General features: G+C 34.1%; 1 protein-coding gene across 2 annotated transcripts in view; it reads right to left on the bottom strand.

The window, feature by feature from the left end:
• FMN1 (formin 1) overlaps positions 1-26,243 on the bottom strand; it is a 124,123-nt gene that overhangs the window by 78,416 nt on the left and 19,464 nt on the right. For both annotated transcript variants that reach the window (XM_030949303.1, XM_030949304.1), the window contains exons 3-5: positions 24,285-24,346; positions 6,711-7,477; positions 2,963-3,113 (exon numbers count right to left, since the gene is read on the bottom strand). In XM_030949303.1, coding sequence (XP_030805163.1) covers positions 2,963-3,113; positions 6,711-7,477; positions 24,285-24,346 — 980 coding nt within the window. The remainder of the gene's footprint in view (positions 1-2,962; positions 3,114-6,710; positions 7,478-24,284; positions 24,347-26,243) is intronic.

The raw sequence follows: 26,243 nt of genomic DNA, 5'->3' as shown, positions 1-26,243 counted from the left end.
TTATTCCAACTGGTTTCACAAAACTAATAATTCTGAGAATAAACTGAGTAATATTGTTTTATTTGGAATTGCAAAAGAGTTAAATGAGAAAAAACTACCCTGTAATTCAAAAGATAAAATCTTAATTCCAATTGAAAAAGGAACTTGACTGTGAGGCAATGATGTAATTCTCATTCAAGGAGCAAAGTATTGAACAATCATGTTTTAATAAGGAGACCTGCACCATCTATTGGTCTGTCATTTCCCTCAAAACCAAAGAAGCTGAACTTAGTTTGTGTAAGATGCTATGAAATAAGGCATAGTTTGTGCAGAGAAGAGGGTTAGTGCAGGGAGTGGGTCAGTCTTACCAGGTATCATTAAATAAAACAGCTTAACTATTTCAAACACAAACTACAGTTTCATCGGTGTACCTATAACTTGCTCTGGAATGCTTTTTTAGTGAACATGAAAAAGGAATTTATAAGTAACTACATAATGACATGGCATCAGCTAAATCTATAATATATGATGAGCCTCATATAAGATTTATGTTTCTTAATGTCTGTAGAAAGCATCTTTAACCAGACTATACAATTTCCTATAATGTGACACGGGTACCATTTTTAAGATCAGACAAGCAGAAATTTATGTAGTGAAGCAAAGAAAAAGATTCCTGCTAAAACGCTAGTAGATATAATTGGTAGGAAAAAGGCAAGAAACTTTGAGAGAGCCAAAAGAAGCATGAGAAATCAGAAATGAAACCAGCCAAACTGACAGTTTTATATTGATCTACAGGAGTTCTCTGTTATTATCTACTAATAAATCCTCTTGTAAGTAAATAAAATGCCTCTCTACTACTGTAACATTTGCAGCCTACCAAGATTGATTCACTGGAGCCAGCCTGCACATATCTGGGCTTTCAGAGAGACAAAGCAAAACACAGGACCATCTAAGAGGGCCAACTGTCTGTAAAACATTCAGCTGCTACTATGAGTCATTTAACTGAGAAAGGTGAGAAGACAGGATACACGAAAAGAAAATGCTTCTGTACTTAATTAAAATTATCTTTGAATTCTAAAAGCGGATTTATTTTTAATTTGACCCAGTGATAGAATTTCACACTACTGACCATGACTTTTGTAAATTCTCATGGAAAACCCCACAGTTCCAATGGTTTGTAACACCATCATCACAATCCCATTGGTTTTCAAAACTAAAGACATAGTAATAGATATAATTTTGAATTTATTTCTAAGGGGATTTATTTTTGTATTTTCCCACAGTACTTTAAAGGAACCTTTTTCATTTCATTAATTTCAGTAAAATATCCATTGTCTTAAAATGTCTTATTGCCTCTAATAACAAAGCAGAATAATTAAAATGTTGATAGAAATAAAAAGGATGTCTTTGAATGAAAATACACTGGTTGCTCATGAGAAATAATGCATATTATTATAACAATATGTTCTGCAAGTACTACCCAATTCAATTTTGGATAAGCCAAGAGAGATCACTAAAAAAATCACGCTGCTCAAACAAGTAAGTTAGTTTGCAAAGCAGCAAGGAAAAAGAAAAGCATAATTTGATCTTTCAGTATACAGGCCTAATTCTGTACCTGGTTTGCTGTCACTCCCTTGGACAAGTAGATATACTCCCTTAATTACTGAGATTTTGAAATAAAAAGGCAACTACTTATGCATATTAATTTCCCATTAAAGTTACAGTGATTAAATTCTTCACAGTTCTTTAGAAACCTGTATTTCCTATTACATAATTCTTTCTGAAAAAAGGTAAATTAATGAAATGTAAAAATAAATATTAGAAAGAAGGAAGATATGTGAACTAATTGAATTTATGGATACAGCTGCTGCTACATATCACAATCACTTCAAGCATTTGTCAAGTAAAATATATAAAAATATTCTTCACGGAGATGTTCGTGCCCAGTATGCTTCAGTATAATATTTGAAGGACTGTAACTATTATTTCTTTGGTATGCATTTACAAATGCCAGCATGTCCCCATCCAGGCCCCATTTTAAATTATTTACTTTTTGCATCACATGAATTTGAGTTCTATAAATTCTACAGTCTTACTGATACTTCTCATTAGCTGTTGCATTAAGACACAATATAGGGAATTTATGATGAAAGATGTTCTGAAAGATGTGAAAGCCTCAACATGTACACTTGTTTCACACTCTATGTATTATAAAATTGAAGGTAGCAAGCACAGCTCACATGCAAAGTGCCCTCTTGTGGTTCCAAGCAGGTCAACTCAAAGAGATTTAAAACACAATAAATGTTTCAGTAGTTTCTGATCTGTAATCACACTGTTTTAGGAAAACAGTATTGATTACTATTCAGTCCAGAATTTTTCTGGCAGTAAATACTACTAATGGCATTTGGTTTTCCCATCTGCACATCCCAATTGGCCAGTGGCAGCTGCCTCTGTAATGGATCATGTCTAAATGCTACGGCAATGACACAGCTACTGCACATAGCTTTGGCCATCAAAGACATGATTGTCCTGCCCCTTCCTGACACAACTCCTTAGCTGTATTGGAAAAAAAATTGGCATTCCTTATTTAGAATTTTGATTTAAATTTTATTTTTCTAACAAAATTAATCTCAGTGGAAGAGAGGTTTGCTGGAGTAACTAATGACAGGCATTAATTATACATCAGCTCAAGGGCAAATAATGGCCAAAATACTGTTACTTTCAGATATTAATTAGAACTTGAATTCTATTCTCCTGTACAGTATTTTTTCTACCTCACTAGAATGTGGAACTTTCATTAGCAAAGGTAAAAGATTTTCCAAGGTAAATAATAGCCTCTTAAGCAAGAGATTTAGATTGAATCAGCAACCCATAGTTTTCTTTCTTGCTCATTCACAAAAAATTAAAAAATTAAAAAGGAGTTTTCTCAAAATGAAAGACTAAATAGTACCATACACAAAAAAGACAAAGAAACAATAAATACCTTTTTGGCCTTGTTTTTTTTTTCGTAAGTGTCTGATAATGGTTTTCTTTTTTCCTGAGTGGTGTCTTTGGAGAATAAATATTCAAACTCAGTAGTGTCAAGTATATCAGGTTCTTCCAGTGATTCCCATAATGTTGGCATAGCAGTTTTCCTATAAAGGGAAAGGAAATAATAAAATTTCTAAACATTATGAGAAACTATAATAGATCTAACCATAATAGATGAAAATCCATGATAGATCTAAACTCAAAGCAACACACAGAGCATTCCTTTCCTATACCTTGCTCCTGTAACGAGTCAAAAGTTTTCCTATGAGTTTTAGTTATTAGTTTAAGCTACTTAGTCCATGTCTGCTAGACTGTGCATCATTTGTATTGTACCATTCTTTGTGCAACAACGGCAGCTTGTGCAAAAACATGTCAAGAGATTTCTGCCACTTCAACTAGGAATAGAAGTACTCCAATGTCAGCTTTTTTGAGAAATTCCCAGTAATCTAGCTAGACATATAAAAATAAGCAATATCAACAAAGAGTGAACAAACTTTATTCAAGCATATTTTAAGAGTGTTTGGGGAAATTTGCATAGGACCTTATTTACTTCATGTTATCCACAGATGTTGTATGCTCATATTTATCCTTGTTGTAGTTCTGAGAAACTAGAGTAATTATGTGGCTTATATTTTGGGAGACTAGCCAGTATTCTTCTCCATTCAACCAACTGCAAATTTTAAATGTGGATTATCTTTCTTTTTTTGCCTTCCAAGACCAGATTTAGTTTTGGATCAGCTGGGAGCTTGTTTACACAATTCTCCAGTTTTAGCTGGATTAGGGGAAAATAATATGTAGTGCTACAAACATTGCACATCAATTCTGAAAGGGCCTTGTTTCAAAAATTTCAATGTTTCAGGAAAATATGTGGGACAAAACTTCTGAGTGTTCTTGTCTATCAGTAGAAGGTGGGACCATATCTTCCAGCAGATGTCACTAAAAGGCAGTGAAATTATTTGCAATTAAAAAAAAGTGAAGAAAACCACTACAAAATACAAATGGCTGATGTCACTAAACATAGATGTAAAATGCAACAAAATCGAATACCTACCAATTCAAAAGGAGCCAATTTTTTTTTTCAAATTTAGTATTTTTTTTCTACTTAATACTCAACTGTCTACTATCATGAATGTTTAAGGAACTTTTCATTGTTGTTTTATTAGCATCTGCTGATGCAGCATATTCTATGTCACAGGACATGCTTAGAGCTCCACAGATTCGCTCTTCCTGATATTTGTTGTTGTCCTTGAACCAGGATAGTTGTGTTAGCAATATTGAAGAATGAAGGATTCTTTCTGGCTCTGCAACCAGAAGTCCTGGACAGCTTCCAATCTGAGCAGCAAACCCTTGAAGAAATTTCCAGTTCTAATACAGACCATGAAAATGCTGGACCATTACATCTGGTGACCAGCAGTTCATCAGAATGCTATGAATTATCTCTTACCTTGCAAAAGCTTGGTGAACCAGCACCATCTCAGAAAGAAAACTTTTATTTAATTGATTCAATGGGAATAATTTCAATAAAGTTTATTTATGAACCAACTATTTATTCACTATGAAACAATTATGCCAAAGAAATACTGGGAAAGTAAAACCAAAATGTTCAAGACTCCTGCACCAAAATATTTAAATTCTGAACAAATTTAATTCTTTTCAATTCTGAAAAACTAAGACTATACAACTGACATTTCAGTAATTTCTTTGTACTTGTCAAATATTTTATATAAAATATTGACATCTTAAAATGTTTTATTACACCAGAATAATGGTACTTTCTCATCAAAATAAATTCTGAGCTGTAAAGTAAAATAAAACTCATATTTAAATTCACTTAATTGCAGATCTTTACTTCAAATGTGTTTAAATATAATAGAGAAACCTGAAAATAAAATATTATTATAATACTAAATAATTTAAACAAATACATAATTTATAAAAATCATTGTTACAGGATAAATAAACTATAATAATGTCTAAAAATTAACAGTATATTATATTAATAATATAATATAATATAATATAACAATAATATAATAATAATAAGTAATATACTGTATGTATATATTGTATAGCATATATTATGATGCATTATGGCTATAGTAATATAATATAGCTTATTAAAATATTTAAATTTAGCATCTTGGTAACTGCTGCTAGGCTAACATAATTTTGAACACAGATAATAATGGTTTGAACTTTAAGATCCCAATAATAATGTGATTTCACTACTTGCATTAATACGGGACCTGAATTAAGGAACAACTCTTCATTAAAATAAAATAGTCTATGTCACTTAAGCATCCCCCAAAAATCCTTTTTGATCCATGCCTCCTAATGAGCTCTATATTACAGTAATAAACACAAGAAGGAAAGTCAGTATCAGTCAAATCCAAAAAGAGCAGCTGAATAACTGTGGCAGTAAGGTACTAATGCTGGTTCAGAAAGTGTGACTGGGAGAACGGCTTTTCTCCTGTCAGCTAAATAAACAGGTAGCATAAACAAAGACTGTAGGATAATTTAAAAAAACCTGGACAAAAATTGTTTATTTATGCCTGTTCACCAAATGACCCCTTCCAAACTAATCGACAAAACTGTACATTTTGTACTAACTTTGGATTTGATATATTCTACTAGAATACTGTTATAGAACCACAGAATTACCTGGGTTGAAAGAACCTTGAAGATCATCTCATTCCAACCCCTTGCCATGGGTAGGGACAACCTCCACTAGACCAGCCTGTGCAGGGCCCCATCCAATCTGGCCTTGAACACTTTCAGGAGAGGAATCTGCAGCTCCTCTTGGAAAACTTTCAGTGCCTCACCACTCCCACAATAAAGAATTTCGTCCTTATATTCTACCTAAATCTACCTCCTCTAATTACAGATTTTACTGATACTGGGAGTTGTCCCAACTCAGGTACAAGATCTTGCACTTGGCCTTGTTTGCAGTCCCACATTTCAAGCATATCAGGGTCCCTCTGGATGGCATCCCTCCCTCAAACACATCTGGGATTCTATCCCTGCACTAAATCACAGTAAGGGGGATATTATTTTTAGAATTTTATGTCTATTTTTTTTAAAGCTGTAGAGGTCTCCATCAGTACTGAGACTTGTCCATAATAGACACTTAATGCTGCAGGTTGCTGAGCTGCATATATTTACACATATGCTTTATTCTTCCTGCTCTGACAGAATTATGCACAGAGGTTAGGTTCCAGTTTGACTGTTTCCAGTTTCTAGAACTGGAATCACAGAGGATGACATAAGATAGTTCTCTGGAGAATGGATCACAAAGTGACTGGAAAACAAAAATGAAACTAAATTCTCACCTGACCAAACTTTAAGATTTCAATTATAATGCAAACACAGACTTAATTTTAAGAAAAAAAAATCTTTCTAATCTCTTGGCTACCCTTTTACATTTTAGTGCTAAATCTGGGAAGCACTCTGTCACTATAGTTATCCAGGCAGCACTTGAATTATTGGGAAAAAAATCCCAAATAAAACATGTTTTTGTTATCATGCAAAAAGTTTTCATTTATAATACATATAATTTTAATTTAAATATGATCTTTTAAAACAACTTATTTTTTCAGACTTCTAGAACTGATTCAGGTTTTTTTCTAGAATTATGTAAATTCCATGTCCGTACATTGACCTGTAAGCAGCAGCTCAAGTCCAAGTAAGTAAGTATGTTTTACCTGTTATCTTGCAATTGTATTCGTGTCCAGTACAAAGGCTTCATGGGACGGCCAGGTTCAATGGCAGGTTTTCGAGGACCTTGGTTTGAAGATAAAGTGCTATTAAAAAAGAACCCAGGCCCAGGAGGTGGAGGGGGTGGAGGTAACCCAGATCCAGGCAGTGGAGGAGGAACAGGAGGTCCCAGCCCCGGAAGCGGTGGGGGTGGTGGTGGTGGTGGTGTTTGAAAATTCCTACAGCCTTCAGAAAGTGGAGGTGGCAGTGGTGGACCAGATCCAAACTGAGATGTCAGTGAAGCCGGATCCATTGGCAAAGGTGGCGGTGGAGGAACTACAGCAGACAGCAAAGAATCAGGAAGGGGAGGAGGTGGTGGTGGTGGTGGACGCAGCATTTGTTTTGGTTGACAAGACAAGACACTTTCTGATGACTGTACATTGTAATTGTCCTTATTTTCACTTTGAGCAGATATACTGTGTGTTAAAGAAGAAATATTAAGCTTTTTGGGTACTATTGGGTTATTTTTCACAGCTCTGTTTTCTTCTTCACTAGGCTTTATAAAAGTTTCTCTGTCAGTCTGTATATATACATTTCGGTATGCCTTTGGTGGGTTATCATCTTCAGTAGAAACACCAATATCCTTTGCTTTTTCATTTCTTCTGTTTAATTTATTGTCAAGTTCATTCTTCAGATGTGCAATGGTTTCCTCAAGCTGAGCAGTTGAGACAGCATGTTCTCCACGAATGTGGAATACCCTGAGTTCAAACTGAGACTGCAGAGCAACAAGAAAAAAACACCCTTAGTGCAAATATTTTTTTGAAGTGTTTATTTCATAGTCTGTTAAAAATCTTCACATTTAAACTATGTTCTTAAACAAAGTGGGAAACACTTCTCTTTCCCAGTTCTAAATGGTTTTATTGCAAGCTATTGTATAACTGGACAATTACTGATCTTTAAAGAAATGTAAGCAGGGTGTGTTTCAACAAAATATTTTTTTAAGGAAAAATCCAGAGCATCAATTTGGGCAAATTTTAAGTTGTACCTTATCTCTAAGCAGACTTACCGGTTTTTAACTGAATGCAATAATTAATGGTATATTATGGAAAAAAGGTAGCTTTTACAAATGTTACTCTATTTAATGACATGAGTTTATTGCTTATATCATTTCATATATATGTCATATACACATATATAGAGAGATAACATGTTAGGAAGTAAAAAATAGATTAAACACAATGGAGGTTGAAATTCATTCAAGATAAAACATTAAATAAAGTAATATCTTAATCTATTAAGTGTTATCATCAATAAAATTCACAGAGATACACATAAATTCTTCAAGTTTATCTCTATGATTAGATTAAAATTTCATTTCTTCCAGATATATTTTAATCTACAATTCAGAAAACTAAACATTAGAACCAAGAGAATAAAGACGATTTCACTGGATAACTAAGTAAGTAAGGAAAAAACCCCACTTTTCTTACTATATGTCAGAAAAATACAAAACATTTGGCACAGAAATATCTCCTTTTAAAAATCCAATACAATCCAATACTGCTATTCCAGGTCATTAGGTCCCTACAAGTTATTTTCTGTTATGCCATGATACTATCAGGCTGATATTACCATGATTCTTTGCAAGGCAATGACTCCTGAAAGAGAGTTTTTCATGCTTCTTTCAGAATCCCTCTACAAAGTGAAGCCAACCTTATAACAGAAACAGCTAATGAATTGTGATTTTCCCAAATTCCTACAGGCACAGGAATTTACACTTAAAATTCCCATGAAGTGCTTGTCAGAAGTGGCAACATAGGACTCCCTATTTACCACTCCAACTTGAGTATTAGGACAGAGCTACTAGTTTACAGCATTAAGTAATGTGCATCCAAGTCATATATCTGTAGCTCAACGTGGCAAATATAATGTAATAGTTGTGGGTTTATATTGTGAAATGAAGTTTGACTAGATATGCAAACAAGATACTCATACTTACAGGAGTATGATCAGCTTGGATTCTAGATTCTAATCAATTTTGTAGTATAAAATCCAAAGTAAACAATCTGAACACACTGGGTATAAAACGCTCCTTTACACTGGCAAGTGTAAAGGTGGGAAATCAAGTTTGAAGTCTTACAGAGAGAATCAAACAGATTCGCATTGGAAACAACCCAATTTTGGTTAGTTTTATAGATGACTCAGAACAAATATGTATAACAATACATTTACTTAGCTTTCTTCCTTTTCCTACTATTACTCTATTGGCACTCATCTTTATTATTAGTACAATTCAACTATCACAAGATTTTCTGCCATTTGAATTGCTCCAAAGAAATTGCCTTTCTTTTTAAACTTGGCATAAATGAGGTAATGAAGTAAGTTTGCCTTAAGGAATTTAACTGGAGTTTTTTTATCATAGTACTTTGTTCCTATTGGACATCAAAAACTCCCTCACAAAACAATTTACTTTGAACGTTAAAGATTTTCCCAGCAGTAAATCTGAAGCCACCTTAAAAACACACTGTAAAAGAAGCACAGTATCTAACAAAATTATTTATTACATTTAAATGGGCATAAAAGCAACTGTGTTAGTATTATAGGCCTCTCCAAATACAGATCTACAGTTTTAATTTACAATATAAAATTGGTAGTTTAAAGTCAAAATTATATTTGAGGTGAAAGAATGAAAAACAAGAAAAAGCACAAGACTTGCATGTTTTCAGAATTATTTTGTGTAACTTGAAAAAACCCTATAAACAAGAATTAAAGCTAAAAATACTAAGCATTAGTAATAACAAAAAATAAGTAATACTTCTATTTAGTAATAAGTAAGAAACCAATTTTAATTACTTTTCATCTCAAAGTAAGTCTTCTTCACCACAGTAAGATGACCTTATATACATATGATAATACTTTCAACAAGTGCACAGAATATGAATATTAATATGTGCTATTTTTTATATATATGCATAAATAATACATACATATTCTTAAGAAAGGTCTGCTTCCTGGAAAATATTTCTTAAAATGAGATAAAATGCTCTAAAATCATATGATAAATCAAATGGAGAGCAAACATCATCAAAATGTAGTAGTTTGGTCACAACTATCTTAGGCAAGATGAAATGTAAAAACATTTCAGCAGGAAACAAGGTATTTAATGGAAGGAAGTTATGGGAGGAAGGCTGGAGGAGCAGGAGATAATAGAAGGCAGCTGAAACTAAAGCTTATATACGTGAATGAACATTATTTCTGAAGAAGTGTAGAGGATTTTGAATCCAATCAAAGAAAATTTCTGTAAAAATTGCTGTATAAAATGAAAGCAGGCCTACAAAGAACAATGCGGGAGATGTTCATCAGCAAGCTTTAGATACATTTCTTTTTGCTTGAAAACTGCATTTGCCACTTTGCTGACTGATATAGAAGCCTGGTTGCTTGCTTCCCAGCAGCACTCATTTGAGAAATCTGGATTGTATAGCTACATTCAACACCAAATAAACTATTGCAAGGAACATATTTCTATTCCCCTGACCATTTCGTTTTCTTGCAGCAATAATCTGCATTTTCAGAGAGTATCAAATTAAGCCCTCAAGCCCTGGTCTATTGAGGTTCTCTGGCTTTTCAGTGTATCAGTTACCCTTGCCAGTCAGCCATTGACATATTACTCCCTCTCCTGTACACACACATATAGAATTGATACAGCTGCCAAAATTTCCATGAAAGTAGATATATATTTTTCCCAGGTTACTTCTACAAATACCATATTTGAAGCATGAATGTTTCCATAAAGTCTTATTACTATTTTTTCTTCCTACTGCTAGCTTAAAAGAAAAAGCCCTAATGTGCTGAAATCAGATTTCAATCATCAATTTGAAAGTACCTCGTCAGTATCTTAAGTCTAATTCACATAGCAAAGTGCTACTGAAAAAAGTTTCCTTACTTTGGCACAATCTTTCTTGCATTAATTGTCAATAATAAATAGGCAAACAATATTACGTTATTAAGCTAAAGTACATAGTTAAAATTCAGAATTCACAATAATTTTATCAGACAAGGAAACAGTATGAAAATACATGCTGCAATTCAAGAAAGAGGGCTGCAGCGTACATAGCCACAGAAGGGATTGATCAGTAATATGGCAATTCTATGGGAAAAGGATCTGCAAAGGACAGCACATCACAGACTCATTGAGTCAGTCCTGTATTAGGATAAAAAGAATTGTCATATACAAAAAAGTAATCTTTGTGCTTTATTCAGTACTAAAAGCTGTGTGTTTTTTTCAGTATAAGAGAAATTCTTTCCCTCTGTTCATGACAACTGCTATTGAAATTTGGGGCAGCTCATTTGGTCTTAATTTTCTAGGTTAAATCAACAATGCCTTTTGTCTCCACCTCACCCTTACTGGATAATGCTCCCCTTGTTTCCTTAGTTTCTTTCTGTTTCCACTGCTGAAAAATACTTTCAGTGAACCCTTAAATTTCCTTTGCAAGACGTGATTCAGTTTGAGTATTGTCAAATGCCCTTTTCTATTCTGAATTCTAAAACTAGCCTTCCTGGCTAATGTACCTCATCTTCCTTTCTTCCACAGCTCTCTGCTTCCACCCAATACCCATTTTGAAGAGGCTGAATAAACAGGCAGTTCTGTCTATCCTTCTTGATAAAATGTCTTTTGCTTCCAGATCTGCTCTTGCTTGGAATGCAGGTTTTTTTGCACCTCTGATTCTAACTAAAGAAGGTTCTTGCCTATTTTGCTTTTCAAGCCTCACTAATGCAGCTGTACTTACAAATCAGTTTCTTTAATTTGTCAAGATTTGTCTGGTATCTGCCATTGAAATGGACAGGATCCATTTCCCCTGGGTAAAACAATTCACCAAGCAAGTGATCCCAGCTGACTCTCCGATCCCTTGAACACAGACATTTATATTTAAGCTTAGAAGGCCTGTGTTACCCTCTGCTTAAAAAATTACTTCTGTTAATGGGTAAAATAAAAGCCATCCCTAAAAAAATAAAGACCCCTCTTTACTAAAATATATGTAAGAGGATTATGTAAATATCCAAAAATACTAATACACTGTAACCTGAAAAACAACAGGAGTGCTTGGATTGGCTTTCTAGTGTCTTCCTGTTTTCTCCCTTTACACCCATCCCTCTGGTGTATGTCTCCGGTGACCTCCTTTTGGCACCTGCTAAGTGACTTGACACAACACAGAGAAAAAAGGCAAACTACATTTTCTGACAATGCCAACAACTCAGCCTTGGTCCCACAGGACCTAGGAAATGATGAAGCATATGCTCAAGGAAGAAAAATTCCAAATATGGAATCCATATACAATACTGTCATTAACCATTACAGTATCAGATGACAAATCATAAATTAATCACAAAAGCAAAAGACTAAATCCTCTCATTCATGTAACCAAGGTTGTCTAAATGCCTTTGAAATGATAATGTGGATTGACACGGACAAATCTCAATACCAATGTGACAGCTTTTCACTGTGCTCTGATACGTGAGAGAAAGATTACAGTCTCGTTTCATACGGTCAATATAGTAAATTACAGTCAATTAAATGCAATCAACTAAAGTACATTTTTTGTTGTTTCACTGCATTATATAATGTGATTTTATGTGAACAAAAACTTTTAACCATGACACAGAACAATTTGTATGTATGAACACAAGGAAAGTATAAATTTACAGCCATCTACATTCCAAAAACTGTTGCTATCGTATTAGTCCAGACTTATTTGCACCAAAAATGTTTAAAAATCCTAAGAATTTTAACAGTAAATCATAAAAAAATGTTCCCTAAAACACTGTTCAGGGCAAGCAATATGCAGAACTTTTGCTTTGAAACTAGCAAGTTTATGCTCACTGTCAATGCCTAGAATTTACAGTGTAATTCTACTCTGAAAAGTGACTGTGTAAAAATGACACATATTTAATGAACAAAGCTGTGCTAGGTATATCAGAGACAGACCTCTTCTTTAACTGAGAAACACACACTTTTACAAGTTTTTACTCTAATTAGAGTGGAAAAATAACATATTAGGGAGAAAGTGAGCTTGATTTTATTCCCTTCTCTGACTTTTATACAGTGATTGTTACGTCTAATTAGTTACTTATGCCAAGCCACGAAAATAAAAAAAAGTGGGAACAAAGAAGACACAAAGTATCCAGGGATATAGTTAGGAGATGTGGCTATTTTCAAGAGAGAAGGATATTAAAATAGGAAAAAGGGAAAAAAAGGAAAAAACAGACAAGAATAACTGAGTTGCCAACTAAAAGCTTTTTTAAAGTACTTTACAGCTTTTCTTCTTAATAGTATTTTGGCCATCAAAGTAGTGTGCACAGAAAAGAGAGGAAAAGCAAATTTTTCAGAGAGAGCCTCTGACTTGGTTTTGTTCATTCTAAGTAATTTAATCTTCAGTTTTTGGAAGAGTTCACACTTTTTTATTCTTCTATTGTGTTTACAAAAGAAAAGAAGCTCTTTTTGTTGAATCTGTGTCCTTGAAAAAACATACATTTGTTTTAAATTTTAACAACAATCAGAGATTTAGCAAAGGATTTCTCCACAGGGGAAAAAAAGTTAAACCCACGCCAGTTTACATAAAAATCAAAATTCCTTTCTAACAAATAGCTCAACAAACATAACAGTTACATATGGTATATCATCACTGTCAAGGGCACACAGTAAGAATTGTTCCTACACCTCACAATAAAAAAGTAATGACTGAACACTCTCAAATAATACCAGATCTCTAAATATTAATGTAGCCAATGCATACAGAGTCCAATTCTCTTTCCAATTTAAAAATAATAAATATATAGCTTTATAGAGGAAGTGTAGCAAAAGTAGCTGGGACAACAAGCAAACAAAACCCCCGGCTATTGCCTACTCATTGTCCTTATAGATCCACTAGACTCAATATGTACAAATAAACTGGCCAAAGGCTGACAGTAGAATACAGTGGGAACAGGAATTGAATCAGGCACATGGAATGATTCTTGGGTGTCCTAGGCAGGGCCAGGAGCTGAATCTGAAGACCCTCATGGGTGCCTACAACTCAGTATATTCTATGACTCTGGGATTCTGACTCTTTCTCACTAGTGATAAGTTTCCAGGGACCTCCTAAATATAACGTAACAAACACACTTCCATTTTTATCACTCTCCAAAGAGCATGAACAGCCATGCAAAGCTGATCTATGAGAAAAGGACACTCTAGATATTTTCTCACCAGGACGATGTATTTTAAGAGACTATTCTGTACAAGATACAAACTGCCCTTTTCATTACGGGCTGCAGAAAGTCCTGTATTCTTTTAAGCTCCAGCATCTTCTCTTGCTGCTCTCTGTGGACCTTCCATTATCTCTTATGTTCTGTGCTCTTTTCCATGCTCTTCACAGAGTTATCTCCAGGATGCCATAAAGTTTGTGCTCCTCACCCTTATTACGTAGTGTCTGCTCTGTAAATGTTTCTGTCAAGTAACATTAATCTAGGTATTGTTTCCTGCACATATACACATCCTTCCTTCAGTCCTTTCATGGTTAAGAACCACCATCTAACAATTTAAGATTACACAAATTAAATCACTTGGAGAACTTTGTTATACAACACATAGCTCATAGCAGCTGATCTCCAGTTCTTTTTCTACAGCTGACTGACATACATAGCACTTTACTCAGATCAACCCAATTAAAAAGGGTAAATAACTTCTCCATAACTTCTAATGAAATAATCAGATAGAGCCCTTGATGTGCCCCAGAAATTTCTTGGTAATCTTTCAAGATGCTGCAAGCATTATGAATCCAAATATATGGAAAAATATCTCTAATGATGTTCACTGTATTCCACAGCAGACTCCACATTTAAGAATCTTATTATGCCCACTTCACCACCCAGTAAGTGATGTACTCTACTGCGGAATCTTTGTGTCTACAGAGAAATCTCACTGGAATCTAAATTCTTCTTGATTTATATCAAACAGAAAATTGTTAATGCCTTAGATTCACTAAATTCCTACCACAGTCACGTTTGCTTAACAATGTAATTTCTTGAGACAAATGATAAAAAACTCTAAAAAAACTAGATTAAATACTACGTAATACAGTGTTGACAACATATGGTTAAAGGAGTAAATTTCAGGTTATTAATACATAAATATTAACAATAGATAATTTAACATTTTATGTAGATTTTAAATGTTCAGTAGCTAACCTATACAATTCCCACCAATACTAAAGTTTCTCATTTGAATGAATGCTTTTAAAAACAATCAACCCATCAAAATATTCACTGACAAAACCCACTTTAAGCCTGCATGTATCTCAGGCAGCAGTGAATTCCCAGACAATGAAATACCACACCCACCAGAATTTGCCAAAAAGTAGCAGCTACCTGTCATGCCATTCAAAAGCTAACAATCCTTATAGAAAGTGACTATGTGTTGATTCTTCCTAAATGCAAGATAGCTTATGCTAGGAAAAAGAAATCCTACATAATATGTAAAAAATGGGTACCCAGCTAAATTGAGACCAACCTACAAATTTCTAGGAAAACTTAATTTTGTGCACAATTTAAGTGGTAAAATCTCTAATTGGTTAAACTCTGCTAAACATTTAAATTCTGCAGAATGGAGCGAGGTGACTCAGCATGCAACACGACAATAAGTGTAAATTATATATTGCATGCAATTTCTCTGAGGCAAAGGTAATCAAAGTATGAAACCACACCATAAGCTAAAAATTAATTTCAAACTTTTGTTGAACTAGGACCATGACCAGTTAACATGCAAAATCCAAACACTCCCTTCCTATCACAAACTTCGTAGTTACTATCTTACTCTACTTCTCACTTGCAGCTGTTACCACAGTCTTAGGACAGCCTCAGTTACAATGCACACAAAAATACTGATACCTGTTCTCTGTGGTGGTGTTCAGAAGATTATATGCAATGAGGAAAAAATACCCTGAACATTGCTAATAAAATACTTTAAAATACAATACGTAGAAATATAGACTGATAATTAAAGTTCTATATGAATTATTTGTTTTGATGATAATTTACTTGAGATAAGCTACAGTATTTCTCAATTGACAGGGAAATTACATGATGATGTGGCATATTTTACATCTGGCATGTAAAATGTGAAAACAATGCAAAAAATGGCTGAAAACAAGTTGAAGTTTCAGTGACAAAAACTACAGAGGCAGTATGGATCCAATAAGAAAACTGATTGTAGTAGAGAGCAAGTTGTCTCTGATCTTGGGAGAATGTTTTTGGACACCTAACAGCTTTTTTATTACTGTGGCTGATTAAAATGAAAAGCCCTACTACTAAAATGTTCTTTTTGATGAGGTTTTTTGCCATGAACTATAGACCTTGCAGTCCAGTGGGATATAAATCCTTTGATCCTGTGCAGTCACATAAATTCAAAGTCGTAAACCAACATTGAATTTGATTTTATTAGTGTGGCTGATGTTGCCAGAATTGTAATGCAACCTTGTTTTTCTTCGCTTTTCTTCCTTTTCTTTTGGGAAGGAGATGGAAAGGAGAGTTTACTGTCAACATTGCTTCACCATATAAAGAGCTAATTTCTTTGGCAACCAGGCTAAAAAATCAGCCATTATAACAAAGCTTTGTAACTATATAGGAAAGCAAAGGTATATGTTGCTAAGTTGCAACCAATTATTTGAATTAAGTAAAAGCTGAAGTAAAAAGCATTATTAGTAAAGCACATGGAAAACAGCAACCAAAGATAAAATTACATATCTATAGAAAGACAATGAGCAGCAATGAATACTTCTCAACAGGAATTATTCGGTCAAATAGTGCCATGAGAAGTAAAAAAAAGTAACTACACTTTTACAAACTAACAATTTTCATTCTTCATAATGAACATAACTTTTGTCTAAAAGTTTTGAGACTTTTTAGAGATGATTAGTCTCTCTACCAAAATAGTGTTCTCATGTGCAATCAAAACAAAAAAAAAAGAGATTCTACACGGATAAAGAGAAGTATAACATCAATTATGGAAATGACTCTGTATTTGTGCAAAGGACACACCTATTTTAAACTAACATATACTGCACACTAATTATGCATCACCACACTACTCTAGACATAAAATTTGAAGAAATATTGCAGAAGAAATAGTCTGAGAAAAAACAGCCTTTGTCGATTACTCAAAAGGGAGCAATCAGAACAATCTTAATTTTATCGCTTTCCACCAATGCTTCCATGTTGTGCAGCTATGCAGAAACTTTCTCTTCAACAGAACTAGTACCTCATTCAGTGAACACGATAGGAGATATTCCAGACAAAAGTTAAAAATTCAATAATGAAAAGCAGCAAGCTTTTAAGACTTTTGCATTGTGTGTGCTGAAGTTGAAAGGTATGTAAGAACAAAGTGTGGACCCTCAGAAAGAGAAACAATACCAGCATAGTAAAGGCATGATAATGCTGACCTGGAAAAACAGATTCTACACTTGCTAAAACTGCAAAATTCCTGCTGCAAGATGAGTCACAGGTCATTTTAGTCAGTTTTCCTCAAGCAGTCACCAATGATACACCTTCTTTTACAAAAAACTATCTTAAGGTTCTGGGACTCAACATGTAGTTGCAAAGTAAGTTAAAAATGAACTGTGATTGAACATTTTTGCAAATGTAAGCATCCCAATAAATCTGTTAAACCTTAGGTCCATGAATAATAAGATTACATGCCTATCCTAACACATATTGTAAAGTCCAGTTTATACTTAAACATCCTATAGTTAAAACTTATGACAGTAGAAGAAACTGTAATGAAATGACTTATATTCAGATCAAATCTTGACTAATAAAGCAAGGGCGAGTATTGCTTACTGACCAACAAAATTAAAATCAAATACTGAATGGACTATATTCATTTCAGGACACATATTCTGGAGAATACTGCCCACATATAAGTAAAACTTGTATTGTGATGCCCAGACCAAAGTCTTTGCAATCTATCACCTACTGTTTTCTGTCCTGATTTCCAGGCTACTTCTTTTGCCCTTCATCTTGCCAGTGTAGTGCCTCTAGTACAGTGTATGCTATAAGGACTGCGAGTCCTAGTATCTCTACTCACTGTTTTTTACTTGAGATTGCACCTTTCACATCTCCATACATATGTCCAGCTCTTGTTGTCTGCTTTCCTTTCCAGTGGGTTTTCTTACATTGCCTAGCCATCAATAATAGGGTCAGGAGACAGACTTTCATTTTGAAAGCATTCTCTGAAGGGTGATCCCCACCTAATCAAGTGTAACTTGTGTCAACCATTAATCAGTGGAACTTAGTTTTGACCCAGTGTTATTTTATAACAACTTTGGTGGCTTTGTGAAAATGGCAACTGAAAGTTTGTTCAACACCGGAAGATGCAATCAGTGATCACTAGATTTGCAAAGTCAAAAGCTGCTAAAATCAGGTCTTTACTGAACATGAGAAAAAATAGTTTTATTTTAAAAAATTTAACCTCCAATTTCGGACAGATTTTCCCTTATTGGCAAAATGCTCATCCTTGACAAATCTGTCCCTGTTCCTGCTAAAATCAGGAATATTAGAGCCAGAATTTTTCAAGAACAGAATATTACACATTTAATAAAAAAATACTATACAACTACTAGATTTAAACAAATATCTGGTGCAGTAAATTTCAAAGTGCAGATAATTTTGGCAAGAAAGCATAGGGTACATGTTTTCAAAACTAAAATGGTAACTTTGATACTACTTAATTTTTAATGGCATTTATAATTCCATTATGACACTTCAGTTAATTTCTCTTGTATACAATTGTTTCCTATGTTACAGAGATCTTCAATATCTGTGAAAATAAGATGTCCTCTTGTTCAAAGTGTGTGCTCTACTTTATTCTCCTGGGTATATAACATGTTTATTCAAGGCAAGATGGTGGGATAAATTAACTTCCATAAACTATGAAAAATGCAGCAGGTTATAAGGAACGTCAAGAGTTTTGTTTTAGCCCTAACTAAGAAGAATTTTTTGTAATGTGTCTAAATTTGAGCAGGAACTCATTCTTGCTGAAGTTCGAATGCTATAAATTGTCCTGCTCTATGCACATTTTGACTATGTACTACCATGTCCACATGCTGAAATAAAGAGATTTTCACTGTTTTTAATCTAGGGAATATGGTCTGTGGTAATTTCTTAAATAAACAGGAGAATCCTTGGATTAACATGTGGAATTAACAGCATTCTGCAGCTGACATGAAGTTTAAACAATCCAAGTCTCACAGTGAAATTGCATTGGAAATAACAGAATGGCAATATGGCAAGCGGCCACACTGAAAAAACCCCACAACACAATAAAAGAAGAATCTTCCAGGATAAACTATCTGATAAGAAAATATTAACAATGTAAACATATTGTTAAAGGAAAATAATAATGAAAAGCATACATTGCATCAAAAATAAGGCAAATGGAGGAGAAGAATAGGAAAATTTTGTTTACTCTAAGTATCAGAGCACAGCAGGAATGCTTAAAATTTCATCAATAATTTTATTATAGAGTATGATTTGAATATAGAAATTGTAATGTTCAGATTTTTAAAATATTAACTAACTGGGGAATATCTTCACACAACATGAAGAATCATTCCAAGCTTCATTTCTGAATGAAGGTGAAATTGTCAAGTGGTTCCAAAGAGACTAAGTACTGTAGAAAGTTACTGTTTTATTGCTCCTGTCCTTTGTTCTCTAGTCTGCCACTTTACCTTCTACAGAAATGGCTATGCAATTTTTTCAGTTCAGGAAAATTTTTTTTCCTGTTGGAATTTTACTATTTTAGGAAATGCAAACTTCAAAGATAATGTTGCTGCCATTGTCTGGCAGCCTTAGGAGTTCTGAAATAGGTATTTTAATATAATTTCATAGGAGTTCAGTCTCTTTTTTCTCATAACTTTTATGCTTTTCTTAATCTTGACATTTTTTCCTTTCTTGCATTGCAGAGAAGCTCTGCAGGGAACAGGGAGAATTCCTCCAAGAGGACAAAGTAACCAAGAAGAAGATTCATAAAGGCACACAGTACACACACAGTGGTGCAACCATACATTTAGCAGTTGAAAGACTGAAACATTTCAAGTTAGGCAAGATTAGTATCAATAATTAACCACAAGCTGGGAGACCTTCAACAGTTCACCACATGGAAATGCTGAAAAGCCTGAACAGCTCATTAGGAAAGACTGACTAATAAACCCTTGCTGACCTTGGCTGCTCCTTTGAGCTACAGCACCACCAGAGAGAGAAGCCTACAGATTTTCTTCTGTATGTGCAGGCTGGAATACAAAAATATGATAGAGAACACTCAAAGCAGCCAGCCACCGTATGGATGCATTTCATCTTGTAGGAGTTAAAACAACAATCCCATCCTGAAGCAAAACCCTATTACCAAAAGTCAGCATATCTCCACATATATTAAAAAGTTTTGGGTTTTATAAGTACTGTGGCATATTAAAGCTTTCAGCACTATTAATCATTGGACCCCATATCCTAATAGCAGATTTCAAAACATAGTGACTTTTGACAAATCATGATATTCCTATCCCATGCAAGAATTCACATATGCACAAACAAAACTGTGGGGGAAAAAATTCTTTTTCTCCAGAAAGGAATAATAAAAATTCTTAAGAGCTTCCAGGTCAGATTTCTTTCAATTTAATCTGCTCAAAAATATTCCAGTTTGTTATAATAGTTTACCTATAGAAAAATAAGATTTAGACAAACTAAAATAGTGTAAAATGTTTTGATTTGATGTTAAAACATCCAATTTGTGATGTATGTTCTGAAGCCGAAATTAAATTTTACTCGGACATCTAACTAAAAGACATTTTAAATTGCCAAAATAAAACTGAGATCACCCAATTCTATCAAGAGGTATTTTGATAAGCATTCTGGCATACATGAGCTTTCAACACTATTCACCATTGCCTCCTACAGCTGAAATAAAAATTCCAAAATGTTGCAGAGAGAAGCAGCATCTTTTGTTATACTCATGTCATAATTAAAGAGCAATGGAAGCATTCATGAATGGAAGCATACTGACCACAAGGGAAAACAAATGGGAATGTGAAAATACAAAGAGACAAGAAAGAACTTAGGAAGTATTAGACATGAAAAAATAGATTTGTAAAAGAATGAAATAGTCATATTAGAGCTAGAGTTTTATTACTTAACAAAACCCTAAATGTTTTTATGCCTTTGTGGTCTCACAACAAAATAAAAATAAATTATCTTTAAATTATCAGATAATTTTGACTGGTGCTATGACTTTTCCTTTCACATTCGCTTTTCTTCCACATTTTTCAATATTTTCCAGGGCACTTTGAGGCACTGGTCTTTAACCTCAATTTATGATATGAAATAGTTTTCAAAGTTAAGGAAGTTCTGTGAAAAGGAAATTACTTTCTACCCACTTCTACATTTCAGCTCTTGGAACATTCACAAAAAAAAGCAAAAATGCAAACATTACCATGGAGGCCACAAAGGTCACTATGAACACCTCATGATACATTCTTCCCTAAATGAGGCCAGCTTGCTCTTTTGTAATGTCACAGGCAGCTTTATACCAACTGCATTGCCATTCACTATTTCTTAAGTTTCAGCAAGATATTCATAACTGTGATAGATGCAACTATACAGGTATTTCTTTCTAAAATTTGCCATGAGATATTTTAAGAGATGCAAAACCGGGATTTTATTATATGATATTTACTGAATTTTTTAATATTTATTTATGAAAAATTTATAAGCTAGCTATAGCTAATTTTTTATCAAATACCTATTAATATTTCTTACACTATATTATATGACATGCATTATGTCATACTATTATGTAATAGAAATACCTGAAGATACGAATATTCTCAGTTTGGAAATATATAAAAGATCTAGTGAGCTGGTGGAAGCCTAACATTCTGTGTCGGAGAAAAATATCCATGCATAGGGTACAGGGTTACAGGACAGCTAAGGACTTTCCTTCCATCTTCAAAAACAGCCTTAACCTCCCACATAGCTAAAGATGAAGGGATATTTGGTAGATTTGTTCTAAAAGGAACATGGAGACATTAGGGAAAAAGTATGCTTGAATGTATGCTTGAATTTTTACTTAAATTTTATCAATTTAACTTACAGGAAAAAAAGCACGGCGCACCCTTGTGCAGCTACGTGTTGGGTTAAATATTAAGCACTGCAGACAGAATTTTGCCTTCAAGTAAATTCCTTTCTTTCAGAAGTCAGGAGTCCATTTACATTATTTTGATTTATGTTGTTGTCATCTACTTAGTTGGTTTTAGATACTCAAGATTTGGTTCTGCTGGACAAACACTATGAAGGTGTTGACAGCTACGACTTATCGATTGAGCAACTTCAATTTAGTTTCATAATGTGCAAGATAATTTCTGACCTAAAACTAAAACAGATACACAAACAGTGGGCAGGATGTCACCACACTCAGTTTAGAAGGAAGTATGAAACATGAACATGTTTTTGGGAACTTTTTCTGAAAGACTCAGCTGACATCTAGTGGCAAGAGCAGGGAAAGCAAAGCACTTAACAGCACAGAACAGAAATCGTTCCATGTCTTTAAACTATATTATTCAGTATTTTGTTAACATTAAGTGAAAAATTTAAAAAATCCTTTGAATGCAGCAACAGCATTACCCTTTTGAGACATTACTTTCATGTGGATGATTCAGTTGAATTATATACACTAATTAACCTTTCAAGAGTTAAGTGTTACACAGATTGTCATGCAAGAGATGGTGCAGATTCATAAGTAATTGACTTGGTGTAACACATGTTAAAATCTTAATAAGTATACACACTACATGACAAAAACTGAATTCAAGTGACATCAAAAAAAGGAACAAAGCTTCAAGTTTTGGTGATAACATAAAGATGGCAAAATGAAATACAGCACAGTCATATGCCCTCCCTACCCATTGATTGTTGTGTATCTTTCAAGACTGCTGCATTCACTGAACTTCAGTCTCATAGATTCAGCACCAACCCCCAGAAACTAGTGGTATGGGTAAAGCCCTGGCAGCACTCTGGGTATTCTGTATAAAGTTTATATGAAATTAACACAGTGATAACAAATATTGAAGAATTAAAAACAATCTGGAATTTCTGTTCACATACTCAAGAAAAAAACCCTACAATAAGAACCAGAACAAAAGTACAGGGCACTTTCTAATGCTAAAGAATAAAAGTATCACTCACTTATAAGCCACTATATACAGGTTTCAAGGAACAGAACCTAGATAATGTTGCTTACTTTCACTTTCAGAGGACAATTCAGTAATATTTTGAGAATTTTCCCATACATATACCTTCCATAATTCTTAACATTTCTCTAGGCCTTTTAGGAATAACAAAGACCAAGGGTCTACTCCCAACCTTCTGCAGAGAAAGTATGATAATCAAATCTTCTTCATAAACACCACATAAAGAATTTGGATCTGTTTGCAAAAGAGCTGCTTAAAAGAAATTCCTGTCTGTAGGTTCCTTCAGTGCATAGCATAAAATCAGATTTTACCCAAGAATTTCCCATAGTTGGGATATCTACCATCATACTTTTCTGTTAACCATTAAAGAATAAATTGCAACAAAGTCTTACATTAAACCATGACACCATTTTATTCCTCCATTCTATGTTCCCACTGAAATTTTATAATGTAAATTTGAATGCGTCGCATTATACAATGTGATCTGTCTAATAACACAGTTAATGTATCAATGTACTGGATTATCAGAATTCCCATGTTAGTAAATCTGTTTATTTTCCATTCTATTTGCTTTAATGATGATGAAGAAAATACTGAATGTTTTGTAATTGATGACCACTAATGATTTGGCATACGAACCTGTATTAGAACACAGTGCAGCTATACTTAAGAATATATCATAACTGGTGAGAAAAGGAAGATGCTGGTAATTTTAACTAGGAGTGACCACCAAATTCAGTTATACTGACATTTAAATTCCTGTTTTTATGATAAAAACACTCTATTGTAATATTTCACTTCACTTACCACAGCCAAGGGAAAGTGAGTTCTAATACTAAACTGTGTCATTTCTGATTTTGATAACTAGTTGGTAAAGTTTATACTTTAAAAGAGCAGACATCAATACAGAGTGCTCAATACTAAACTTCAGAAAGTCTCACACATGCTTATTTTCCTGTTAAAATGACAGAAAATTGCTTCTGCAGAAGTATGTTTCACTGAGAAACAGTAAGTAGTTAAACACCAGCGCCAATACTGCACTGCTGTGTTAGGGGGAAGGATTTAACAGAACAACAATAAGGAGAACTACAAAGAGAGAAACAAATAAAACTGCTTTCAGACATCATTTATGAGTGCAGGTATATATTTTAACAAAATTAATTTTAGCTGAGCTGTCAGTCAACTGACAGCTTTCTTCAACAACAACTAGAAAGAAAGAATTAAATTCCTAACATCTGATAGAAAGTGTATATTTGCACCACTTAAATCTGTAAAATGCACTAGATGGGGAAATATATAATTACAAAAATATACCTTTAATGTTTCAATTTCTTCTTTGTGTTCCCTCTTTAAATGCAGAATGGCAGCTTGGTACTCTGTAGAAATAAAAAAAGTACAATCGCTTAGAGTCAGAAAACAATGTGCCATCTTCAGCATAGAATATTTCATACAACACCACTGGGTCCAGAATGCAGGTGTAGGCTCTCAAATAAATGACCTTTTGTGGTGGTGATGGAAAACAAAATCTGAACACAGTAATTAGCATTTTTTTCTAAGACCACATGACCAGATTTTCCATGGTGTTTCTGAGAGAAGAGGATAAAGCAGAGGTCTTCCATGCCGAGAAGGGAAAATGGGGAAAAAAATATGACAGACTGAAATAACAAAAGGAAACTATAGTTTTGCCTTATTTTGCAAATAAACGTGGAACTGATAGGATATTATGACATGCACATGCATGCATACACACACCCTCACCTGAATTCTAAAACAACATGCATCAAGTACAGTGATTTAAATGGACAAACATACAATCACTATACACAGTCAAACTGGATAAAATAGCAATCACAAACACAAATGAAGACATCAGAAGGTACCAAACAGTGAGCTACAAACAATTCTTTCTCTTAATTCTATCATATGAAGAATAATCACCGAGTTTAAGTACAGAATACTGTGAATGACATACAGGATAGCTCTGCCATTTAGCAAGAATACAACAAAATCCAAAGGCTGAAAGTATGAAACTGGAAGCCACAGAAATTTAAATCAGCAGTGAAAAAATGAGGCCAGGCACTGATCACGCAGGTTTAGTGATGGCATAGATTTATGAAACACACCTCTAGGACCACTAATACTATGGTTCCCCTTAATCTGTACCATGCTTGCATTTGGCCAGATGAAGAAACAGAAACCCCTTCAAAACACTGGTGTAAGGCTTTAAGAGACCTTAACAGAGTCTTTGGTAAGACACTGGCCCAGAAGCTACAGCCCTCCTAAACAAGAGACTAGAGCTTGTTGTTAGATGACCAAAGTCCCACTTCCACCTGCTTTCAAATTAAAATTTATCCAAAAGCATGTTTCCAGTTTTCTGGCTTGGCTTCTGCCTCCTCAGCTAAATCCTAACTTAAACAAGGTTTGAAAATAGGCCAAAGAATTTAAATTTTATTGTCAATGGTCTCTAAGACTAAGGAGTCTGCATGACCCATTCAACAGAAGAACTAACAAAATAGCATTAAAGTATCAAAGTATGGGCCAAAGTACCAGATAAATAAAACATTTCAGTGCTTATCTGCTCTTTATTTTTTTCCTTTTTCTCTTCAGAGCACATGAAGGAAAGAGGAAAGAAAAGGTAACTTGATCATCACCATGAATTCTACATGACATGGAAGCTTTTAATGTAAAGCTTCCATGTCATGTAGAATTCATGTAAAGCTTCCATGTCATGTAGACATGGATTTTTTCCAAACACAGGTGAAGTTATAATCAAGCAGTTGAACTGATACATAAAATCAAAAGGAAACAGGATCAATATTTTATATAGTGTAAAATAAAAACCTTGGTGATTCCAGCTAGCTATAGCACCTATCTAAACTTCTCCTTGCCCTCTAACAGGTCTCTACTTAAGAGCTTTCAGCACAAGAGAATTGTCTGACTGCTCTGCTGGAATCACAACTGGTTAGGTCTACAAACTTTTAGATTTTCTGCTGTTAATTCCTCTGACTGGTTGATATTCCCTATGGATACAGGCTCTGCATATCCATTCACCTAAACAGAATATAAAACAATTGCTTCAGGTCCCCAGAAAAAGTTGTGACCCTTCTGGCACCTCAACTGCCTTAAGCACACAGTGCGCAGGGCATGAACCTTATGAATGTCCTAACTTGAAGGTTAGCTCTGTAGTGTCACATGGTAACTGAAGCAAATAACAGGCTTTGAAAATGCTCCTAACAATCAGTTCTTAGTTTAGCTAACAGAAGGATACAGATT

The sequence above is a fragment of the Camarhynchus parvulus genome, chromosome 5, assembly GCF_901933205.1.
Source record: "Camarhynchus parvulus chromosome 5, STF_HiC, whole genome shotgun sequence".
NCBI lineage: Eukaryota > Metazoa > Chordata > Aves > Passeriformes > Thraupidae > Camarhynchus > Camarhynchus parvulus.
Note: the sequence above shows the minus strand (reverse complement) of the source record. Positions and strands in the feature narration are given on the sequence as shown.